The sequence below is a fragment of the Micromonas commoda genome, chromosome 9 (assembly GCF_000090985.2).
Source record: "Micromonas commoda chromosome 9, complete sequence".
In the NCBI taxonomy this organism is placed as follows: Eukaryota; Viridiplantae; Chlorophyta; class Mamiellophyceae; order Mamiellales; family Mamiellaceae; genus Micromonas; species Micromonas commoda.
In genome coordinates this window covers 517385-538111 of record NC_013046.1, presented here as the reverse complement: position 1 = coordinate 538111, position 20727 = coordinate 517385, and the positions used below count along the sequence as shown (strand labels likewise).

Below are 20727 nucleotides of genomic sequence, written 5' to 3'. Positions count from 1 at the left end.
TCGCCCAAGGAGAAGTTCGCTCAGTGCCAGCCAGGCAGTGCGTGCCAAACGCGCGCGAAATCTTCCCGTGAAATCCCGGGATCGAGAATCACACTTATCATATACGAAGGTACGAAGGTAGAGGTTACATTTTATGTTCTATTTAGCATTAACAATCACACGCCCCTAGCTATGCGAGCAGGCAAAAATCTGACTCAGATTTCAGATGCGGCACGAAGACGGAAAATTTTCGCTGTCCTCTCGTCTTCCGAAATCTAGTCGCGCTATTGGTCCGTGCGCACGACCTCCGGACATCGACCGACCCGGGCCTCGCGTCCGTGCATGCCGCGTTGATCTCCAGAAGCGTCCATTGGCCAGCGCGCGTGAACGACGACGTCCCCGGCGCATCGAGGCGGGCGCTAAAGAACCCCGCCCACCGGAACGAAAGAACACAGCAAAATGGCGAGCGAGACGCTCCACGAGGAGGTTGCCGGCAACGTGTGCGACTGGTGCCAGACAATCTGCGACCCGGCGGTGCAGGAGCTAAACGCGCTCACGTGTTCCTTCGCCGAGTGCCCAGAGACGTCCATGTCCTATCACCAGACATGCCTGGAGAAGTACCTCAAGAGCATCAAGCTGGACAAGTGAGTTCGTGTCCCGCGATATTTCGCCCCCTGCGTTCGTTGCCCTAGGCACCCGCCGCCCAGATCCCTCGAACTCTCGGTCGCGAGACGCGATGCGAACGCGCCGCGACCGGCCCAATCCCTCTGCACGATCCTCTGACCGATCGCCGCACTTATTCCGCATCGCGATACTGCAGGGGTCGCAAGACCGGGTTCGCGTGCCCGCGCGGCTGCGGCGCGAAGACCTGTTACGACAGGCCGTGCCCGGGCCGCATCCTCAAGTCGCACCCGATCCACGTCGTCAACGAGGAGGGGAAGAAGCGTCGCAAGGCCGCCGCGGTGGCGCACGCGGGGGACCAGGCGCCCAAGTTTGGACCCGCCGCCAAGGCCGCCAAGGCGCACGCTGCTGAGCAGGCGAAGCGTGAAAAGGAGCTCAAGATGGCGAAGGATGCCGAGAAGAGACGAAAGGAAGAGGAGAGGATGGCGGCCGCCGCGCGCGCGAGGCAGGCGGACAAAGACGCGAGCAAGCGCGAGCATAAAGCCGCGGAGGAGGCGCGGAAACTCGCGGAGGCGAGGGAGCTCGCGGCCGCCGCAAAGCGCGAGCTACAGCTGGCGAGAGGGGGCAGCGGCGAACTTCGAAGGAGCTCGCTGGACAAGCCCGCGCGGGGACCCAAGCCGGGTCCGACTCGCGGCACGGACCCGTCGTGGGACGCGCGCGACGCCTTCGCGCCCCCGCCGCGGAGCGCCACCATCTCCCTGAGCGATCTCTTCGGCGAGGTGGACGTCAACTCGGACGCCGGCGGAGGGGGAAGCAGCGTCAACGGCTCGGAACGAGACGGCGGCGACGACTGGCCGTCCATGGGCGACGCATCCTCCGCGTGGGGCCCGAGGCAACAGCAGCACCAACACCAACAACAACAGCATCAACAACAGCATCAACATCTACAACAACAGCATCAACAGCATCAACAGCCGCGAGCGTTTCCGCCTCTGAACGCGGGTGGGTCGTCAGATCGACCGCCCCGCCCCCCCCGTTCGTCGCCCGAGCAACAGGCGCAAATCCCCGGCCGGCCCGGTTCGCACCACCACCACCACCCGAGCGCGCCGTCGTCCTCGTACCCGTCCGCGCCGTCGTCTTCGTACGGCATGACGCGGACGCCCTCGAACGTCACGATGGCGTCCAGCCAGGGCGACGCGAATGAGCACACAAACGCAGCCGGCGTCTTCCCCCCGGGCGTCGAGCGCGCGGCAGCTTCGCCGATTCTCGGCGACGTCGGCCCGGTGACTCACCAGCGCCGCGCGTGCGTCCGCGCGATGCTCCGCCGCGCCGCCAAGGAGCAGGTGGAGAGGTTACGCGACATGGGTTTTGACGAGTGGCGGTGTAGGCTCGCGGTGATGCGTTTCGGCGACGACGCCGACGGCGCCAGCATGTGGCTCATTAACCACGGCGAGGGCGACTCGGTTGATGGACAGACGGAGGAGGACGCGCGAGACGCCCAGCTGGAAGGGGCGTCTAACCTGGACATCGACCGCGACCTCGCCAACCTGCGCGAGGTGTATCACCTCGGCTTCGACGTACACTCGGTTGACGAGGCGGTGGCGACGTGCAAGGGCGACTTACACCTCGCCGTCGCCTCGTTGTTCCAGCAGCAGACGTTCGGGGTGAGCGGCGTCGGCTTCTCCCCCGGCGCGTCGCACCAGAACCAGCACCGGACCCACGCGATGCAGTCCTCGAACGCGCCGACGCGGCAGCACGCCGGCCGCCACCACGACGCCGGCCCCGCGACGCCACCCGGCGTGCCCAGCTCGAGGCACTCCTCGTGGGGCGGCGACCTCTCGGGGTCCGGGACGGGCTCGGACGCGGACCTCGATCCGTTCGCGGCGGCGGCGGCGGGCGGCGGTGGGAGCCTGTTCGGCGGCGGGGGAAGCGGCAGGAGCGAGAGCAGGTTCTTCAACACCGCGTCGGCGGCGGGCGACGACGGAGGTAAGGCGGCTTCCGGGGAGGCTTCCGGTGCGTTTGGAGCCGGGGCGGCGAGTCTCTTCGGCGGCGGAAGTCTCTTCGGGGGCGGCGGCCTGTTCGGGAACCTCGCCGGGAACGGCGGCGGCGGCGGCGGCGGCGAGACGTGGAACGGCATCGCCGCGGCGAACGGAAACGGGGGAGCGAACGGGTGGCAGTGAAGAACCGCAACCGACGAACGTTGTTTGAAATCAGAAATCAGAAATCAGACCCGACTTGACGCGACACGACGGAATCCGTCTCTACGACCCGGTCTACGCGTCTCCCCCGTCGTCCTTGTTCTGTTTGCTGAAGACCCCGAGACGGTTGAGCATCTGCATCTTCGCCCACGCCTTGCTCGCGGCGGCGCTCGCGGCCTCGTCCCCTTTCTCCATTCCCATCTCGTTCATGTAGGACAGGGCCGCGCCCTTGCCAGAACCCGCTTCTGCCATCGCAGCCGCTTTATTAGCTTCGTCTCTCGCATCCGCCTTGCCGCCCCTGTTACCCATCGAATCAAACAGACTGAGTCCACCGCCAGAGACCTCAGCCTCCAGCTTCTTGCGAAGCTCCGAACCGCGCGACGCCTGCCGCCGGACCACGCCAGCCTCTTCCGCCTTGCGACGCATCTTTGCCTCCAACTTGGCCTGCGCGCGCTTGGCTTGCTCCTGCTTGACTTCAAACTTGGCGGCTCTGGCTGCGTCCAACTCCCTATCCACTTTTCTGAGTGCACGCTCCCGTGCCGCCACGTCGGCATCCACGCGGTCTTTCCACGCCACCGCGTCGACCAGCACGCCCTTGCTGTCCCTCAGCTTGAACTGCATCTCCTTCAACACGTCACCGTTGATGGAGACGTACTTGCGCATGAGCTCCCTCTGGTCCTCGCACTTTTCGCGCTTATCCTTGACGTCGTTGACACACGCCAGTAGGTACGCGTCTGCCCGGTCTCTCTCCTCTTTCGCAATCTCCAGACCGGTGACGATGTCAGCCATCTCTTCCTCCGCGTTGGCGACACGGATGGACCGCGTCACCGCCCTGGCGCGGAGTAACATGTCGTAGTTCATGGCGCTGCCGTGTTCAACCTCCTCTCTGCGCTTCCCGTCGTCCAAGACGACCGCGCGGACCCGTCGCCAAAGAAGCCGTCCCATCGCCGAACCCTTCTCCTCCGCATCCTTCCCTTTCTTCTTCTTACTTCTCTTCTCGCCGCTCTTAGATTGCGGGTCGTCCTCATCCGAGGATTCATCGGAGACGTCGTCCACCTTGGCGATGCCTCGAGAGAGCGCGATTGCTCCCCATCGAGCCTTCGCCTTGGCAGCCTTCCTCGCCGCCGCGCGCTCCGCCTTTTCCTTCCGCGCCTTCTCCATCTCGCGCTGCTCGCGCTCGTTCTGCGCGATGGACCTGAGGTATCCGAGCACGGCGTTGTTCCCGCCCTCCTCGTACACGCTCGGCTCTGGAAATTTCAAAGGGTTACCCTCGGCGTAAAAGTTTTCAAGTTTTGGAACGTCCGCCAGCGTCAGCGGGAGCATTTCGAACTGACAGTCCGCCATCCACAGCGTCCGAAGCTTGACGCACGCGGTTATGGCATCGGGAAGCTTGGATATGGGGTTGCGGCCGATGTAGAGGGACTCAAGTTCGGCGAGTTTGCACACCGACGGGGAGAGCACCTGAAGCCGGTTGTTGTCCACGCGGAGCTCCCTGAGCCGTTTCATCTTTGAGAGATCCGGGAGGAACGTGAGGAAGTTGTGGTCCAGCCGCAGCCCGCGCATGTGCACGAGGTCGGATAAATGCGAGGGCAGGAACCCGAGCGAATTGTGCGACAGCGTCAGCTGAGTTAGGTTGGGCAGGTGTGGCAGCAGAGCCGGCGTGTGTAACAAACCCCTGTTACCCAAGTCGACCACCGACTGATATCCGGGTATATCGCGAAGATCCAAAACCGCGCGTCGTTCGTTGACGAAAACCTCCTCCAGCGCGTCGTCTGCGACGTCCGGTAGCCACCACGGCACCGCACCGAGCGGATTACCGGAGAACCTGAACGAACGAAGCGAGCTCGCGCGGCGGTGCATCGACGGCGGATCCACATCGCGAAGCAAATTTTTACGAACGTTGACGCGAACGAGCTTCGTCAGACCCGCCAGGTCGTCGGGCAACGAGGTGATCTTGTTGCGCTCCACGTCCAGAGTCTCGAGGGAGACGCAGCGCTTCGTGACGATCGATACGTCGTCGATCTTGTTCCCGGACGCGAACAGGTGCCGCAGGGATTTCGGGAGGTTCGGTAAGGTTCTCAACGAGTTGTCGGAAAGGTCCAGCGCATTCATCGACGCGCACGTCTCCAGCGACGGCAGCGGCGAGACGATGGCGTTCTCCGCCGCGACGAGGTCTTCGAGGGCGCCGCACCGCGCGATCCACTCCGGCAGCGCCTTGAGCTCGCAGCGGCGAAGCGACAGCCGTTTCAGCCGTTTCAACCCGCCGAGGTCCGGGAGCGCGCCGTCGCCGCCCAGGCGGTTCCCGTCCGCTTCCAGGGTTGTCAAAAATTCGCACTCGGCCATCGAACCCGGCAGGCTTTCGAGCCTCGCGCCGCTCACGTCCACGCGCGTGAGCCGCGTGAACCTCCGGAAGAACGCGGGTTTGAACACCGCGTGCCTCAGCTCCGTGCCGTTCGACGGGATGCGGCGAGCCAGGGCGTCCAATCGAGCCCGCTCCGCCTCCTCCTCGGACACGTACCTATCGCGAAAGTGCGCTGAGAGCTCCGCTTTCGAGTACTCGCAACCGCCTCGGTCGAAACCGACGACGCGCTCGGGGTCCCATCGCTTGACCGCCTGCATCGCGCGGAGATACTCGCGTATGCGGTCCACCCCTAAGGAGCTCACCTCCGGCGGGGGGTCGATCATGGGATTGTCGTGGAGGCGCACCACTCGCAAGTCGGGGAGGTCGACGATCCACGTGCCGAGCTTTTTTATCCGGTTGCCGTTGACCGCGAGCGAGTGCAGGCGCTTGCACCGCGCCAGCGCGGGCGGCAGCCCCGTCAGCCTGTTGTGGCTGAGGTCCAGCTCCACGAGGCGCTCGCACCTGGCGAGGTTGCTGGGCGCCTTGGTGAGGATGTTCATCGACAAATCGAGGCTCTCGAGTCCGTCGCGCACGCCTTCGAGTCTGATGAACCCGGGCGGGACGCGCTTGAGGTTTTGGAAGGACCAGACGATCTTGGTGATGCGCGGCGCGCTCGGATCGGACGGATCGCGCCTGGGCACGGCGTCGCAGAGCGTCTTCTCCTTCGCGAGAAGCTCCTCGCGCGCGCGCGCGCGAAGCTCGGCGAGCGTCGCGTCCTTTTGGTTCTCATCGTTCACGTCGTCGTCGTCGTCCTCGTCGGGGTCGTCGGAGTTGGCTACGGACCGCTCATCCTCGGAGGTGGACGCCCCGTCCCACGCCGCCGCGATATCCTTCGCCTCGCGATGCTCGGCGTCGTCGCGCGCTCTAAACGCGAGCGCGAACTTGGCCCTCTGCCACCTCTTCCTGAACTTTGACGAAGGGGCGGGGGCACCGGCATCCTGCTTGTCCCCGCCTTCGCCCTCCGACAGCCTCGCGGCCTTGTTGAGGCCGTGGCTGTCCGCGAGAAGGAGCGCGGGGGCGGTGTGTATCGACTCCCGCACCCCGTGCCCCGGCATGGCGCCCCGCCGAGTGGCCTCGGGCGGGTCGGCACCGTCAACCCGCAACGGGAAAAACGTTTCGTTCGTTCGTCGAGTCCCAGATTGTTGGAATCCCGAAACTCACGCGAGGGGCTCACACGATTGGGCGCCGAGTGCACGAGCGTCGGGCGAGGGAGAGCGGGAGGATGGCGCGCGCGGCGACCCCGCGCCAGCCGCTCGTCGTCCTCTCCGAGGCTGGCTTCCCCGCGCACGTTTCTTCCCCGTGGCGCGCGCATCGGCGGGGTGCGCGATCCGACGATTCGGGGCTCGCCTCGGCACCGCCGCACTCCGCGTCGCCCTTCGGAGACGATGCGGGCGACGATGCCGGGGTCGGGGTCCCGGTCGCGATCCTCCGCGCGCCCGTGACGCGCGACAACGCGACGTCTTCGGATGCATCGACGTCGGCGCCGCGGGACGTGGACTCGGAGGTTGCGGCGTCGCCGGACGCGCTCCGACGGCTGGGGTTGCTCACCGGGGATCTCGTGGCGGTGTGCTCGCCGCCGAGCGGCAAGGTCCGGGCCGCGCGAATCATCGCCTCGAGCGACAACGCCGCGGACGACGACGTCCTTCGCGTGCCGCCGTGCATGGCGGCCAACCTCGGCCTCCTACCCTCGCTCCGCGCCCGCGACTTGGACGAGGATTCGGACAAATCGGAGGGCGACGACGAGGACGAACCCCCGCGACCGGAAGTCGTCGTCGCGAGGCTCGCGTCCGTTCCGCGCGCGACCCACGTCGAGATTTCCCCCGCGCGCGTCCCCGCGCCCCTCGTCCCGTCCCCACCACCCGCGATGGACCCGTGGGCGCCCGGGGGTGCCGCGGAGTGCGCGTTGGGAGAGTACTTTCGAACCCCGCGGCTGCTTACCGCGGGGGATTCGTTCGTCGCCGTAGCCGAAGTGGCGGATGAATCGTCGGCGAGCGGCAGGAGACGCGCGGCGTTTCACTTCACCGCGCGAGACGTGCGGGACGAGGTGGGGGGTAGTAACGAAACGTCGCGGGGTCTATCACCGCGTCTCTTCGCCGGAGGGGGGACGACTTTCGAGGTCTCCGCCGAGTGGTCGCGAATCGTCCTGCTCTCATCCGCCGCGGCGGGCGCGACCCCACCGCTCGCCGCCCGGTTCGCCGACGCGGACCCTAACGACGACGACCTGTGGCGGGGAACGGAGTCATCGGCGGCGTCGTCGTCGTCATCGCTCGCGTCGCACGCGCCGCGAGGGCTGACCCGTCGAATCCGTGACGTGCTCGCGCCCGCGATGGTTCCGCGGCTTGCGCGAAAGTACAAGCTCAAGACGGCGGCGCTGGTCAAGGGTCCGTCGGGCGCGGGGAAACGCTCCGCGGCGGCGGCGGCGGCGGCGTCGCTGGGAGCGGCGTTCGTGTGCGTGTCGTGCCACGAGCTCATCGCGGAGGGTGGCGAACGCAGGCTCGCGAGCGCCGTCGCCGCGGCGTTTGACGCCGCCGCGGCTCACGCGCCCGCGGTGCTCTACCTGCGACGCTTCGGCGCGCTCGCCGCCGCCGCGGGCTTGCACGCCACCGGCGGCGGAGTCGGCGGCGGGGGTGGCGGCGAGGTGGCCGGGGTTGGAGGCGCCGCGACGTCCGCGGCGGCGCTGGCGGTGCGCCGCGCGATCGCGGCGTACTGCGCGGGCGGCGAAGGGTCCCAACGCGTGGGATCCGACGGATGGAAACCTCGCGGCGGCGGCGGCGGCGACGACGACGGCGACGACGGTCAAGGCGAAGGAGAGGGGAGGATGGGACGGAGATTGAACGAGGCGATCGTCGTGCTCGTCGCGGGCGTCGAGGACGTCTCCGTGGTTCCCGAGTCCCTGCGGCAGTGCTTCACGCACGAGGTCGAGGCGAAGCCGCCGACGGAGGCGGAACGACTCGCCACGCTTCGAGCGTGCCTCGGAAGGGTGCCCAAACGTCCGACTACGGCGGACGCTCCCAAACGATCCGAGTCCTCCGACGCCGGCTTTGTCCCGGCGCATGCGGCGGGTTTCACCGACGCGGACCTCGCGGCGGCGGCGGCGGCGACGTCCGGCGCGATGGCCCGCGACACGCGCGCGCTCGCCGCGCACGCCGCCGCGCTCGCGTCCTCCCACAAACGACCCGTGACGGGCGCGGATGTTCGCGCCGCGACGGAGTGGTCGGAGCGGCGCGCCGCCGCCGCCGTCGGGACGCCTTCGGTGCCGACGACGCGGTGGGACGACGTCGGCGGCTTGGACGAGGTCAAGGCGGCGATACGCGACGTCGTGGAGCTTCCACTTCTGCGGGGCGACCTGGTTCGGGGCGGTTCGCGGTCCGGCGCGTTGCTGTACGGGCCGCCTGGTACGGGTAAGACGCTGTTGGCCAAGGCTGTGGCGACGGAGTGCGCGTTACGGTTTTTGAGCGTCAAGGGACCCGAGCTGGTGAACATGTACGTGGGCGAGTCCGAGAAGAACGTGCGGGACGTGTTCGAACGCGCCAGGCACGCGGCGCCGTGCGTGGTCTTCTTCGACGAGCTCGACGCCCTGGCGCCCGCCAGGGGCGCGGGCGCGGACAGCGGCGGGGTCATGGACAGGGTGGTGTCGCAGCTGTTGGCCGAACTGGACGGCGCCAACGCAAACGTCTCGTTTTCGTCGAAGAAGGACGTCGACGCCAAGTCGAAGATGCTGTTCGTCATCGGCGCGACGAACAGGCCGGATTTGGTGGACCCCGCGCTGCTCCGACCCGGCCGGTTCGACCGCTTGTTGTACGTGGGAGTGGACGAGACGACTGAGGGACGCGCGAAGGTTCTCGCGGCGCTGACCAAAAAATTTACCCTCGAGCCGCCTTCGCCGTCGTCGTCGTCGCTCGAAGCCCTCGCGAGGAAGGTCCCGAGGCGGTTCACGGGCGCGGACATGTACGCGTTGTGCGCGGACGCGTGGACGCGCGCGGCGAAGCGCACGGTGCGCGAGAGGGAGCGCGAGAAGAGGGATCGCGGCGAGGCGGCTTTTGGTTCGGGATCGTCGGCGGTTGTCGTCGTTCGGTGGTCGGATTTCGGGGATGCCCTCGCGGAACTGACGCCGTCGCTGACGGACGCGGACCTGGCGCGCTATCGCAGGCTCAGGGAGGAGTTCGAAGGGGACGGGAGGGGCAGGGGAGGCGGGCGTTGAGGTGCGCCTTCGCGTCGCGGGTTGGCGTAGTGTCGCTTACGAAATACCAGCACCTTCATTCGTAGTCTACCAACAGTGAGACAGTCGGCTGCAACAAAATCGGGTTCACCCGACCGTTGACTCTGGCCCCGAGAACGGACATGCAGGTTCTCCAAAGCAGAGCGCACCCGCCCAGATGGAGGACGTTCTGCGGGCCGATTACGGCGATGCGGCCCAGAAGGCTCTGAACGATGCCGCCAGGGCCAAATCCAAGCCCTCATCTACGGTGAGCGACCGGCGATACCCGCCGAGCCCCGCATCGCCGGTGCTGAATTCACATCCGTTTCCTGTTCCGAGAGAATCCCAATCTGACTCCGCCGCGTGCCCGGATGCCCCGACCCGCAGGCCCGGAGGGAGCGCGCGCTGGCGCCGGAGCTCCCCGCCATGGAGCGCGACAAGCCCTACCGCCCGCCGTTCTGGGAGTCGAAGAAGTTCGGCGAACCGTACGGCGACTTCAATCGCGTCGCCAAGCCCAAGGCGGTGGTCGTGGTCCCGAAGCCCCCCGCGGGGGTCCCGACGACCGACCTGAAGGGGCGACCCGTGCTGCGCGACAACGCCACGATGCGCGCCAGCGGCAAGCTCTCCACGGGTAAGACTGCGCCCGTCGCCGCCCTCGCCAAGAAGACCGGGCGCCTGAGCGTCAAGGAAGAGGAAGCCGTCGACGCGGCGTACCGGCATAACCTCGCGGTGGGTAACCGGCTGCAGGAGCTCGAAGAACAGATGCGTTCGGCGCTCAAGGCCAGGCGCCAGCTGCACTGCGCCGAGCGCGAGCTGCTGACGAACGCCTTCGCGAGAGTCGACCCGGACAAGACTCGCGTCGTCTCCGTGGAGCGATTCGTCGAGGTTTGGAAATCGTTCGGCGTCGAAGTCACCGACCGAGAGGCCAGGGCGGCGTTTAACAAGTACGGCCAGACCCGCGACGGGTCCCTGCCGTACCCGGTGTTCACCGAGGCGCTTCTCGTGGGGAAAGCCAGGCTCGTCGGGATGTCCTCGGAGGTTAGACGCGGGGCGTTTCCCCTCAACCGCCCGGCGGAGGAGTACCAGTTCCACGGAAAGATCCTGTACCCGCAGTGTCGCAAGGGGGTGTTCACGCCGAGCGGCTGGGACGGAAGCCCCGCGAGGCGCTCGTGCAAGGCGCCGGACGCCACCATGGAGCTGACGTGGGTCCACGGCTACGCGCGGGACTGCCTCGCGAACAACCTCTTCTACACCGCAACCGGCGATATCGTCTACTTCACCGCGGCTTTGGGAATCGTGTACGACAAAGACGCGCACTCGCAGCGGTTCTTCACCGGGCACGACGACGACGTCAAGTGCCTCGCGATATCCAACGCCCGGGACCTGTGCGCCAGCGGTCAGGTTGGCAAATACCCGTACGTGTGCGTCTGGGACCCGGCGACGTGCGAGGAGAAGAAGAAGCTCCGTCACCCGGCGGTTCGCGGAATCGCGGCTGTCGATTTCTGCCGCGACGCCAAGCTCCTCGCGTCCGTGGGCATGGACAACAACCACACCATCTTCGTCTGGGACTGGCGCGCGGGTAAGTGCGCGCACGAGGTCAAGGGACACACCGACGTCCCGCCCAAGGTTTACGGAATCGCGTTTGACCCGTTCGGCCCGGATCCAACCGCATTTTTATCGTACGGCGTGAACCACATCAAGTGGTGGAGCAAACCCGAGGGGAGCAAGACGTACACGGAGGAGTCCGGCAAGTTCGCACCCGCGGCGAAGAAGCACGCGGTGATGTCAGCGGCGTGGCTGCCGTCCGGTCGGTGCGTCACGGGTACCCCCGACGGCGCCATCGCTGTTTGGGATTCTCGCGACAGAAAATGCGTCCGGGTCGTCAGGGCGCACGCGGCTGGCCCGCAGGTGACGCGCGAGGACGGCCCGCCCACGCACCACGGCGTGCGCTGCCTTCGGCTTCGCGCGGACCAAAAGACGCTGCTCTCCGCGGGCGCCGACGGCCACGTCATCTCGTGGGACGTCTCCTCCGGCGACCTCAAGGAGGGCTCCGTGCTGGGAGCCGTTCCGGTGAAGCGACGATCGGGAAGCGACGCCCCACATCCGCCGGTGTTCCGCGGCCTCGACTGCGCGCCGGGCAGCGACGTGTTCGTGGCGGGGACGCACAGGTCCGAGGTGTGGGAGATTGACGACACGCCTCGCGTGCTGATCCACGGCCACTCGGCGGATCTCTACGGAGTCGCTTGGAACCCCGCGGCGCCGACGGAGTTCGCCACAGCGTCCGAGGGCGAACACGTGCACGTGTGGTGCGCGGCGTCGCGTAAGCTGCAGAGAACGGTCGCGCTCGGGAGCAAGGCTCGGTGCGTGGGGTACTCGCCGGACGGCGGGGAGCTCGCGGTCGGTTGCAAGAACGGCGGCGTCCACGTGCTGGACGCCAAGTCGCTCATAAGGCTCAAGTGGATGAAGACGCTGGCCGAGTACGTCACGGACGTCAAGTTCTCCCCGGACGGCGAGTTGCTCGCGGCGGCGTCCGCGGACCAGCGCATCGACGTGTACGAGCGCAAGGGAGGGTACAAGAAGATCGCGACGTGCCGCGGGCACAGCGCCACGGTGAGGCACGTCGACTGGTGCGCAGAGTCTAAGATTCTGCGAACGGTGTGCGGCGCGTACGAGATCTTATACTTTGACGCGCGCACCGGCCGCCAGGTCACCGCGAACCAGCGCGACACGAAGTGGGCGACGTGGACCTCGGTGTTGGGCTTCGACGTCATGGGCATCTGGCGCGACGGGAGCGACGGCACCGACATCAACGCGTGCGACGTGAGCAAATCCAGGCGGCACGTCGCGTGCGCCGACGACTTTGGCGGCGTGTCCCTGCTCAACTACCCGTGCGTCGTGGAGGATGCGCCGTGCGCGGTGGGGCGCGGGCACTCGTCGCACGTGATGAACGTTCGGTTCTCCCCGGACGACGATTGGGTGGTGTCCGTCGGCGGAAAGGATCGAGCCGTTTTCCAGTGGCGGTTCAGGGAGAAGACGCGGGAGATACCGAAGACGGCGCCGGCGCCGTGGGAGGCTGCGGAGGCTGAGTTGCGCGGGAAGGCGCGCGGGGCGGCGGCGCCGGGTGGGACGAGGGGCGCGGCGCCGTGGGAGACGCCGCCCGCGCTCAAGCAGTAGCCAAGCACACGCCAAGCACACGCCCGGCTAGCAAAAACTTGCTTGTACAGGAGAAAACGGGTTGGAGATTTCCGTTCCCTTTTTGGACTCGGGGCTGTCTGATTGGCTGTTGAATCTCCATGTGGCGGCCGGTGATTGGCCAATATTTATGGTCGGTTGCACCAAAATATTTGGACCATCCCAGACCACCGTTTTCGAGTCGTTTACGGCCGGACACGGACCCAGCGAGCGCCAAGCACACGCCCGAAACGAGCGCCGACTCTTTTTTGCGTCTCATGCGAACGGCCGCCACTGTTCGCGTCGCGCCCGAAGTGCGCACGTAACACCAATCTCGGAAATTATCGAGATGAACGGTACGTCCCACCTAACGGTGTCCCCGGCGCCCACGGGTCCCACGCCAGCGCCTCGCGCGTCTCCGGTCGCCAGGCGATTGCGCTTCGGCGACGACGTTTCTGCTTTTTGGCGATTGGCGATAACGCGGCGCATCGTCGCTCACCTTCCACGTCCTTCCATCCCTCCCTCCGCAGCCTCTAAGCTCCTGGCGCTCTTCGTCGCCCTCGCGGCGCTCGCCACCGCCAACGCGGCCACGTGGAAGGGCTCCGTGGGCGGCGGCTATCAGTACACCGACGCCGGCACCACCCTCACCACCGAGGCGGGCTTCGCGACCTCCATTTCTACAGCGTCCTTCAGCGGCTGGAGCGACCGCTCCACCTACGACGGCACCTTCAAGACCCACGTCGACACCGTCGTCTCTGCTAACAAGGCCACCTGGCAAGCCTTCAAGGCTTTGTACGGGGCCGACGACGACTTCATCGGGAAATACGTCGACGCTGCTGCGGTGAGTCCCGATTTCAAGACCTAAACCCCCAAAATATCCCAACCCGAGGAACGCGACGACGATTTCGTCACCTCGACTGAACCGTTCAACCATTATACAACGCAGAAAAAAGAGTCCATCACGCTCGAGTCCACGTCTACCCAGAAGGACGGCGCCAAGAAGGAGATGCTCGAGAAGACCGTCAGGGACATGGTGGGCGTGCTCGCCGTCGTCAGCGCCGCGGAGGCTGGTACTGCTGCCGACTGGGACAAGGCTGCCGCCTACTATTACGGCGCCACTGACAAGTCCGGCTCCACCATCTACGGCCGCGCGGAGAAGCGATGCGCCAACTATGGCACCTGCACCGGCCAAAGTGGCGAGGCTGCCGTAAACACGGCCATCGGCCAGGCTCTCACCGCCAAGGACTCTGCCGCCCTCATCAAGCAGTTGAAGGTGCTCTACTCCCAGAATGTTCTCAGGTATGCCAACCTGATCGATCAAAAGATCGGTGCCCCCGATGACCTCATCGAGATCATCGGCGAGGGCCAGGCTTTCTGGCGCATTCTCAAGCCCTGGCTCACCGACACGGACGCGAGAAAGGTGTTCGACAGGATGTTCAGCACCGTGTACACCCCTCAGGCTGCCAACAACTACAACTACTGCATCGCCAAGAAGTACATCGACGCGTTTCTCACCAGCACCATGGGCACCGCCAGCGCTGCGGCCACCGCCCTCGGCAATCTCGATGAGGCTGCCGGCGTGACTTGCGCCAGCGACATCACCCACGGCATCGTCACCTCCATCACCACCAACGCCGGCACCTACACCCTCAAGTCCACCGACAACAATGACATTGGCGCCGCCCTCGCCTTCTCCGAGGCTGTCAAGAAGGTCGTCAACCTTGTCGACGGAGGCTCCGGCACCGACATCGCGAAGGCGTTTGAGTCTACCAGCCTCAAGGGCCTCGCGGAGAGGGGCGGTGAGGACACCGCCACCATGTTCGCGACTCACCACGGCGGCGCCAACTGGATGTCCGCCATCATCACCGATGCGACCAAGGCAAGCGGCTCCTCCTACTCCACCGCCGGAGCCAAGGCTGAGGCCATCGAGAAGACCATCATGGACAGCATCGCGATGCAGTCCATTCTCACCGACCTTGAGCACGCCGGTCACGCCGAACACGGCGAAACTGATGCCCAGAAGAAGGCCTACTGGGACTCCGCGGCGGCCAAATACTTTGGCACCACCGCTGCTCGCAGCTCCACCATCTACGCCCGTGCGGACAAGCGCGGCGCCAACTTTGGCCAGATGGTGACTGGCTCCGTCTCGGGCACCGTCGCCCAGGTGAACAAGAATATTCTTAATGCGTTCAATGCCGGTCCCTCCGAGGCCAACATGGACACCATCATCAAGAACCTCAAGGTCATCTACACGCAGGCGACTCTTCGCTACGCCTACCTCGTCAACGAGGATCTCGCCGCGGGCACCGACTGGAACGAGCACCAGGCTGAGGGTTTCGCCTTCTACAACAACATCGCCCCCTACGTCAAGGCGAAGTCCGCCACCGGCCACAACATGCTCGAGAACTACTTCAACCCCAAGGTGGTTCCCGACTCTTACAACTTCTTCGGCTACTGCAAGGCCAAGGCTGTGCTCCAGGCTGCCGACTCTGCCGTCTGGTCGGCGATGGGCACCTTCGAGGATGACATCACCTGCCCCACCACTTTCCCCACCGAGGGTGTGATCACCACCAAGGCGGGTTCCTACGTTCCCGTAAACCAGATTGGCGCGTCTCTTTCCTTCGCCGGCGCTATCAAGGCTGTAACGTCCCTCCTCGACGAGTCTGTCGTTTACACCACCGTGAAGTCCAAGTACAATGCCGTCGGCCTTCGCGGTGAGGCTGGCCAGAAGCGCACTGGCGAGCCCTACTACGCCTCCGCCATCAAGTTCTTCAAGGAGGCTGACTGGGTCAACAAATACATCGAGACCGCCTTCGACAGCAGCAGCACCCTCGCCACCGCCGCGCGCCTCGAGATCATCGAGAAGACTGCCCGCGACAACGTCGCCGTGCAGGCTGTCATCTCCGACCTTTACAAGGCCCAGGCCACCACCGACGCGGATCTGTCCACCGTCTTCTGGGACCACGCCGCGGCCAAGTACCTCGGCCCCGACATCACCGACGCTAACACCGACCGCAGCCAGACGATCTACGCTCGCGCGGACAAGCGCGCGGCCAACTACGGAACCCTCGACTCTACCGGCAAATTTGCCCTGGCGAACAAGGCCGTCATTGATGAGTTGAAAGCCGCCTCCACCATCCCCTCGCGCAAGACGGCGTACACCAAGATCGTGACTCAGATCAAGGTCATCTACGCGCAGTGCGTCCTCCGCTACGCCTACCTCATCGACGCCAACCTCGGCAACTACGTGGAGTACCAGGCTGAGGGCCAGGCGTTTTGGAAGATCCTCGCGCCGTGGGTCAACGACGTGGACGAGAACGGCGCCATCTACCTCGACGGCATCTTCGACACCGCGCGCGCGCCCACCCACGGCGACCATTTCTGCCACGCGAAGGAGATCATCGCGAAGCTCAACCTTCCCGCGACGGATTTTGGAACCCTGGAGGGCACCGCGGGCATCGACTGCACCGGCCGCACCGCGCCCGCTGACGCCGCCGCTTGGCTCGCCACGGCGGCGCCGGTGTCCGCGGCTCCCGCGACGCTCCGCGCCGGCATCTTCGCCGCGCTCGCGTCCGTCGCCGCCGCGCTCCTGCTCGCCTAAGCGCACGAGCGCGTCGTCCTCACCGGGGCGAAGGGTCTCGCTATTATTACCCCCGACTCTATTCCCCGAACCAATTCTTTTTTCCGCGCCCAGTCGATCGCCGCGGCGCCGCGCGGCCGACACGGGCGCGGAGGAGCGTCTGTTTACATTAAGGGTCACCTAGCAACGTTGTAATACACGAAACGTGCAAACACGCGTCGATTCCGCTCGTGCCAGAGCCCGCCGCGTCGCCGAACACGCCGACGCGGCGCACGTCGAAATCGACCAACTCAACTCTGCACCCCCCGAGATTCGGCTGCCGAGGCGGGAAATTGAGGCGGAGGGACCCTGGTCGTCAGACAACCTTCGCACGGCCGCGCCCGCGTCCCGCGAACACGCGATGATGGCCGCTCCCCCCGTCAAGGTGGACCCCGAGGTCTTCGTCCCGCCGCCCGCGCGCCCGGGATGCGACTGCCGTGAGTCCCCGCCCGCTCCCCATTCGCCCGCCGAGCGATCAGTCAGTCTCCCGCCGGCAACCCTAGATCGCGGCCCGCGCAGTCGCTGACCTCGCCTCGCCCGTTCCCTTCCCTTAACGCAGAGGTGTGCAACCCCCCGGGGTACACCGGCCAGCCGGACGCCCCGAACAGCCGCGAGCGCCTCAGCTCCTTCCAGGCGTACAAGCTCGTCAAGCTCGAGCCCGACGGCACGCGCCGCCCGCTGAGCAGCACCGAGATTAAGGAGTTCGAAAAGTCGCACGCGAGCCAGTGCGAGTGGAACTCCTCGCGCGGCGGCCAGAAGCAGTGGCAGAAGCAGTGCCTGGCGATCATCAAGAAGCTCCGCTCGCAGCGTAAGCAGGCGTGGGCTTTCAACGAGCCCGTCGATCCCGTCGCGCTCAACATCCCCGACTACCCCGACATCATCAAGCACCCGATGGATCTCGCCACCTTGGAGGGCCTGCTCGTCTCGGGCGCCATCGAGACCCCGGATCAGTTCGTGGCGGAGATGCGGACCATCTTCCGCAACTCCTACGTGTACAACAGGCCCGGGAGCGGGGACCTCGTGTACGAGAGCGCCGAGAAGCTCTCGCTCTCCTTCGAGAAGGAGCTCCTCAAGATGTGACGTGACGCGCGGGGGCGTGTGTTTAATTGAATTTCATCGGGAAGCGGACTCTGCCCGGAGGGTGGCGCGGGAGGGCGGCGAGGCGGGTCCGACAGGCGACGACGGAGGAGGTATTAACAACGGGGGCGCGGGGGGAAACACGGGGGGAAACTAGCAGTAGGCACAAGGGGCGCTCAACGCTTAGCCCGGTATCAGTCGAGTTGAGAGCTCATTTGACAAGCATTTCGCATTCTTATCTGGTGAGGCGCGTCGCGCGGGATATTTTACTGACGCTCGTCTGAGCTGAGAGGACAGTTGCGGGCCCGGGGTCGCGTAGCGGGCTCCTCGCCGAGTCCACGTCCCTCTTCGTCGTGCACGCGTCGCGAAGGTCGCGGATCGCGCGTTCCATCCGACGACTCCAGCGCCCAAGAGCGGATCACGACGCCTCGATCGCGTTGGCGCCAAGAAGGCTCGACATTTGACCACCATGTCCGCGGCGTCCCCGGCTCCCGCTTTCGGGCAGAAGTCGTCGAGGGCCATGCTCAAAGAGGAGGTTCAGCGCCACCACCTCTCCGCGTGGCGGTTGCACATAAAGAACGTCAAGACTCGCCGCGTCCGGCTGCAGTCCATGCGCACGCGCATCTTCATCCGAGCCTGGCGACGCGCGTTGCACCGGTGGTCGAGATATGCGGCTGCCCGCGGCGCCGCGCGCAGGGCCACGCACAAGTCCGCGGAGGTGTCATCCGCGAAGGTGGCATCCCGCGGCGTCACCGAGGTGTTCCGCACGTGGCGCGCGCGCGTCGCGTCCTCGGCTCAGGAGGCCAGGAGGGTGGAGCGCGCCACGAACCGGTTCCGCGCGGTCATGGCCAGATCCGCGAGACGCGCGCTGAACACCTGGAGAGAACGCGTCGCGTTCAGGAAACACGTCGCGCGCGCGGCGGCGCAGCTCACGCCCGAGCAGCTCGCCGCCGCCGCGCAGGCGGCGCTCGCTGAGCCCGCGCGCGTCGCCGCGCAGAGAAAGCTCGTCGCGTACACAGCTGGCGCGGGACTCGTCGGGTGGGCGGTTTCGTGGCAGTCGACGGGCGAGGAAACCGCCAGGGCCAGGCGAGAGCTGGCCAAGGCGAGGGACAATCACGACAAGTGCAGGTCCCTTCGCGAGGCCGAGGTGGACGACCTCCGCGCGCGGTTCCGGCACGCTGAGGCGCACGCCGCGGACCTGGCCAAGGCGTGCGAGTCCGCGGGCTCGACGGATGCCCGACTCGAGTCGGAACTGAAAGAGTGCCTCGACCGTAAACACGCCGAGGCGGATGCGCACGCAGCGTCCATCGAGGCGCTCACCCAGGCTCGGGACGAGTCCGTGCTGCTGTATCGCAACCAGGAGTACCGCGCGAACGAGTGCCAGAGGCGGTACGTCGAGGCGGTGACCACCACGCGCGTGGGGGTTCCAAACCTGGCGCACTTAGCGAAGGCTTCGCTCGGGGTGAACCTACCATCGGTGGGCGGGGGCGAACTGGTGGTGCCCCTCTCCCCCGGCACCGTGGTCCTCGCGATGGCCGGCGTCATCGTCGTGATGCTCGCGTGGATCGTGAAGATGGCGTCGCGACGCTCGAGGCTGGCGTCGACGGAGGCGAAGCTCCGCGCGGCGGAGGCGGATTCGTCGCGGCTCCGCGACGCGATCTCCGAGATGGACATGGCTGCGGCAGCGAACGAATCGGAGCGCTCCCGGATCGTCTCCGCGGAGGTCAGGGCGCACGTCAAGGACGAGCTCGACGCCGCGACGGAGGTGATGAGCAAGCTGGCGATGGCGACGGAGGAGGCGGAGGCGGCGGCGAAGACGGCGGATGCGCGAGCGGATCTCGCCGAGGCGAAGTTACGCAACGCAGAGTTTGAACTCGCGGAGACGCGCAAGGACCTCGCGAGGTTGATGGAGGCGACGAGCCCGGATAGGCGAAGGCCCGAAAGGGACGGGGCGGCTCTCGACCCGGACACGCCGCCCCCGAACGGCGAACCCGCGAGCCCGCGGTCGCCGCGAACGGCGGTTCGTCGGCGGGGTCCTCGCGCGAAGGTTTTCAACCCGCATCGCGATTTCGAGCTCCTCGCCGAGCTTCGCGGGTCGATCCCAACGCTGCAGTCGCGGTGGAGGGAGGACGAGGCGTACGAGGACTGGGAGGGCGTCGTCATCGGATGGGACGGCGCCGAGGCTGGCCGCGTCGTGGAGCTCTCCCTCGCCGAGTGCGGCATCGGCGAGCGATTGCCGTCGCAGGTGTTTGAGCTCGCCGCGCTGAGGGAGCTGGACGTCAGCGGCAACGGGATCGTCTCCCTCGCCGACGACGTCGTCAAGCTGGCGTCGCTGAGGGTGCTCAACGCCGAGGATAACGACCTCGACGGGTTACCCACGTGTTTGGTGGAGCTGACGGAGTTGAAGGCGCTCCGAGTGGAGCGAAACGAGTACGTCAACCTCCTGGCGTCGAGAAAATCGTCGTCGGCGGCGGCGCTCATCGAGGAGCTCAGACGGCGCGGCTGCGTCGTGACCGCGTGAAAAGCGATGGCGATGTCGATTACGAACGCGCGACGTCTTCTTCGCCCCCTTTTTATAACATTAGCTACATGTCTCGTGTTCGTCCCCCCTCCTCTGTCCCCTCGTCTCGTCAGATGGCGACTCATCAGATGGCGACTCTCACGGCGGCGCCCTTCGCCTCGGAGTACCCAAAGGTGGCCATGTCCTTGGTGATGACGTTGAGCGCCACGGACGCGTGGCCCGTCGACTGCACCCTCGTCACCTCCCTCCCCTCGCCCATCGCCGGGAACTTCGGGTTGCTGAACTCCGCCGGTCGCCCCGTGGCCCAGTTGATGAACTGCTGCGCGATGGACGCGGACAGAGGTTTGTAGAGCGGGACGGTGCGGACGAAGTTACCGCTGGCGATGGGCAGGTGGACGCATCCGTACCCCTTGATGATGTCGCGGCCCATGGCGTCGATCTCGTACACGCTCAAGATGAGCTGCGGCCAGCCAAAGGCGTTCGTCGCCTTGTACGTCACCTCCACCGGGAAGTTCCACACGAGCTTCTGCTCCGGGCCGCTCGAGGTCTTGCGCGTGATCTGCGAGATGCCGTCCTCCGGGCCGTCCAGGTGGGTCCAGTCGTCGCCGTGCACGATGGCGTACTTGCAGTACGCGTTGTCGCAGCTCGGAATCTGTGTTTGACGGCGGGGGTGATGGGATTGGGACGGGTCAGCGAGGTGCGCCGGGGTGACATTCTTCCCTTCAACACGGCGGGCAGCCTTTGTTTTTGAAATGGGTGCGCGCGGGTGAGGGCGTCGCGGGCGTGTATCGGGCGCACTCACGTCCGCGAATTCGATCTGTCCCGTCACGATGACGGTGAAAAAGCTCGCCTCTGCCTTCGCCATGGTTCCCGGTCTTCTCTACCGCGCCTCGCGCTTGGGAATGAGCCCGACCGAAGTGCGCGAGCGTGCAACGGCTCTCA

General features: G+C 66.2%; 8 protein-coding genes across 8 annotated transcripts; 6 read left to right on the top strand and 2 right to left on the bottom strand.

Annotated features, from left to right (window-relative positions):
- Positions 1-438: 438 nt before the first annotated feature.
- Positions 439-3568, top strand: MICPUN_106035 (predicted protein; the record flags this gene model as incomplete). The annotated part of the gene is made up of 2 exons (XM_002504529.1): positions 439-623; positions 800-3568. 2 exons carry the CDS (start codon positions 439-441, stop codon positions 2778-2780), a joined length of 2166 nt encoding a protein of 721 aa, XP_002504575.1. The 3' UTR covers positions 2781-3568.
- On the bottom strand, positions 2874-6254 carry MICPUN_61283 (predicted protein; the record flags this gene model as incomplete). The annotated part of the gene is made up of 1 exon (XM_002504216.1): positions 2874-6254. The coding sequence occupies one exon, from the start codon at positions 6252-6254 to the stop codon at positions 2874-2876; it is 3381 nt and encodes a 1126-aa protein (XP_002504262.1).
- Positions 6255-8569: 2315 nt separating this feature from the next.
- MICPUN_76195 (predicted protein) lies at positions 8570-9232 on the top strand (the record flags this gene model as incomplete). Its single annotated transcript, XM_002504528.1, has 2 exons — positions 8570-8871; positions 8908-9232. Coding segments are annotated over 2 exons (627 nt in total), but the record flags the coding sequence as incomplete, so codon positions are not given.
- Positions 9233-9575: 343 nt separating this feature from the next.
- On the top strand, positions 9576-12571 carry MICPUN_61281 (predicted protein; the record flags this gene model as incomplete). The annotated part of the gene is made up of 2 exons (XM_002504527.1): positions 9576-9665; positions 9785-12571. 2 exons carry the CDS (start codon positions 9576-9578, stop codon positions 12569-12571), a joined length of 2877 nt encoding a protein of 958 aa, XP_002504573.1.
- A 2151-nt stretch (positions 12572-14722) lies between these two features.
- Positions 14723-16357, top strand: MICPUN_108888 (predicted protein). The gene has a single exon (XM_002504526.1). The coding sequence runs from the start codon at positions 14784-14786 to the stop codon at positions 16167-16169; it is 1386 nt and encodes a 461-aa protein (XP_002504572.1). The 5' UTR covers positions 14723-14783; the 3' UTR covers positions 16170-16357.
- Positions 16358-16548: 191 nt separating this feature from the next.
- Positions 16549-17267, top strand: MICPUN_113985 (bromodomain-containing protein; the record flags this gene model as incomplete). The annotated part of the gene is made up of 2 exons (XM_002504525.1): positions 16549-16624; positions 16747-17267. 2 exons carry the CDS (start codon positions 16549-16551, stop codon positions 17265-17267), a joined length of 597 nt encoding a protein of 198 aa, XP_002504571.1.
- Positions 17268-17733: 466 nt separating this feature from the next.
- Positions 17734-19861, top strand: MICPUN_61279 (hypothetical protein; the record flags this gene model as incomplete). The annotated part of the gene is made up of 1 exon (XM_002504524.1): positions 17734-19861. One exon carries the CDS (start codon positions 17734-17736, stop codon positions 19783-19785), a length of 2052 nt encoding a protein of 683 aa, XP_002504570.1. The 3' UTR covers positions 19786-19861.
- MICPUN_61278 (flagellar basal body component) lies at positions 19807-20674 on the bottom strand. The gene is made up of 2 exons (XM_002504215.1): positions 20588-20674; positions 19807-20437 (listed from the first exon to the last, which is right to left on the bottom strand). Exons 1-2 carry the CDS (start codon positions 20648-20650, stop codon positions 19910-19912), a joined length of 591 nt encoding a protein of 196 aa, XP_002504261.1. The 5' UTR covers positions 20651-20674; the 3' UTR covers positions 19807-19909.
- Positions 20675-20727: the final 53 nt, after the last annotated feature.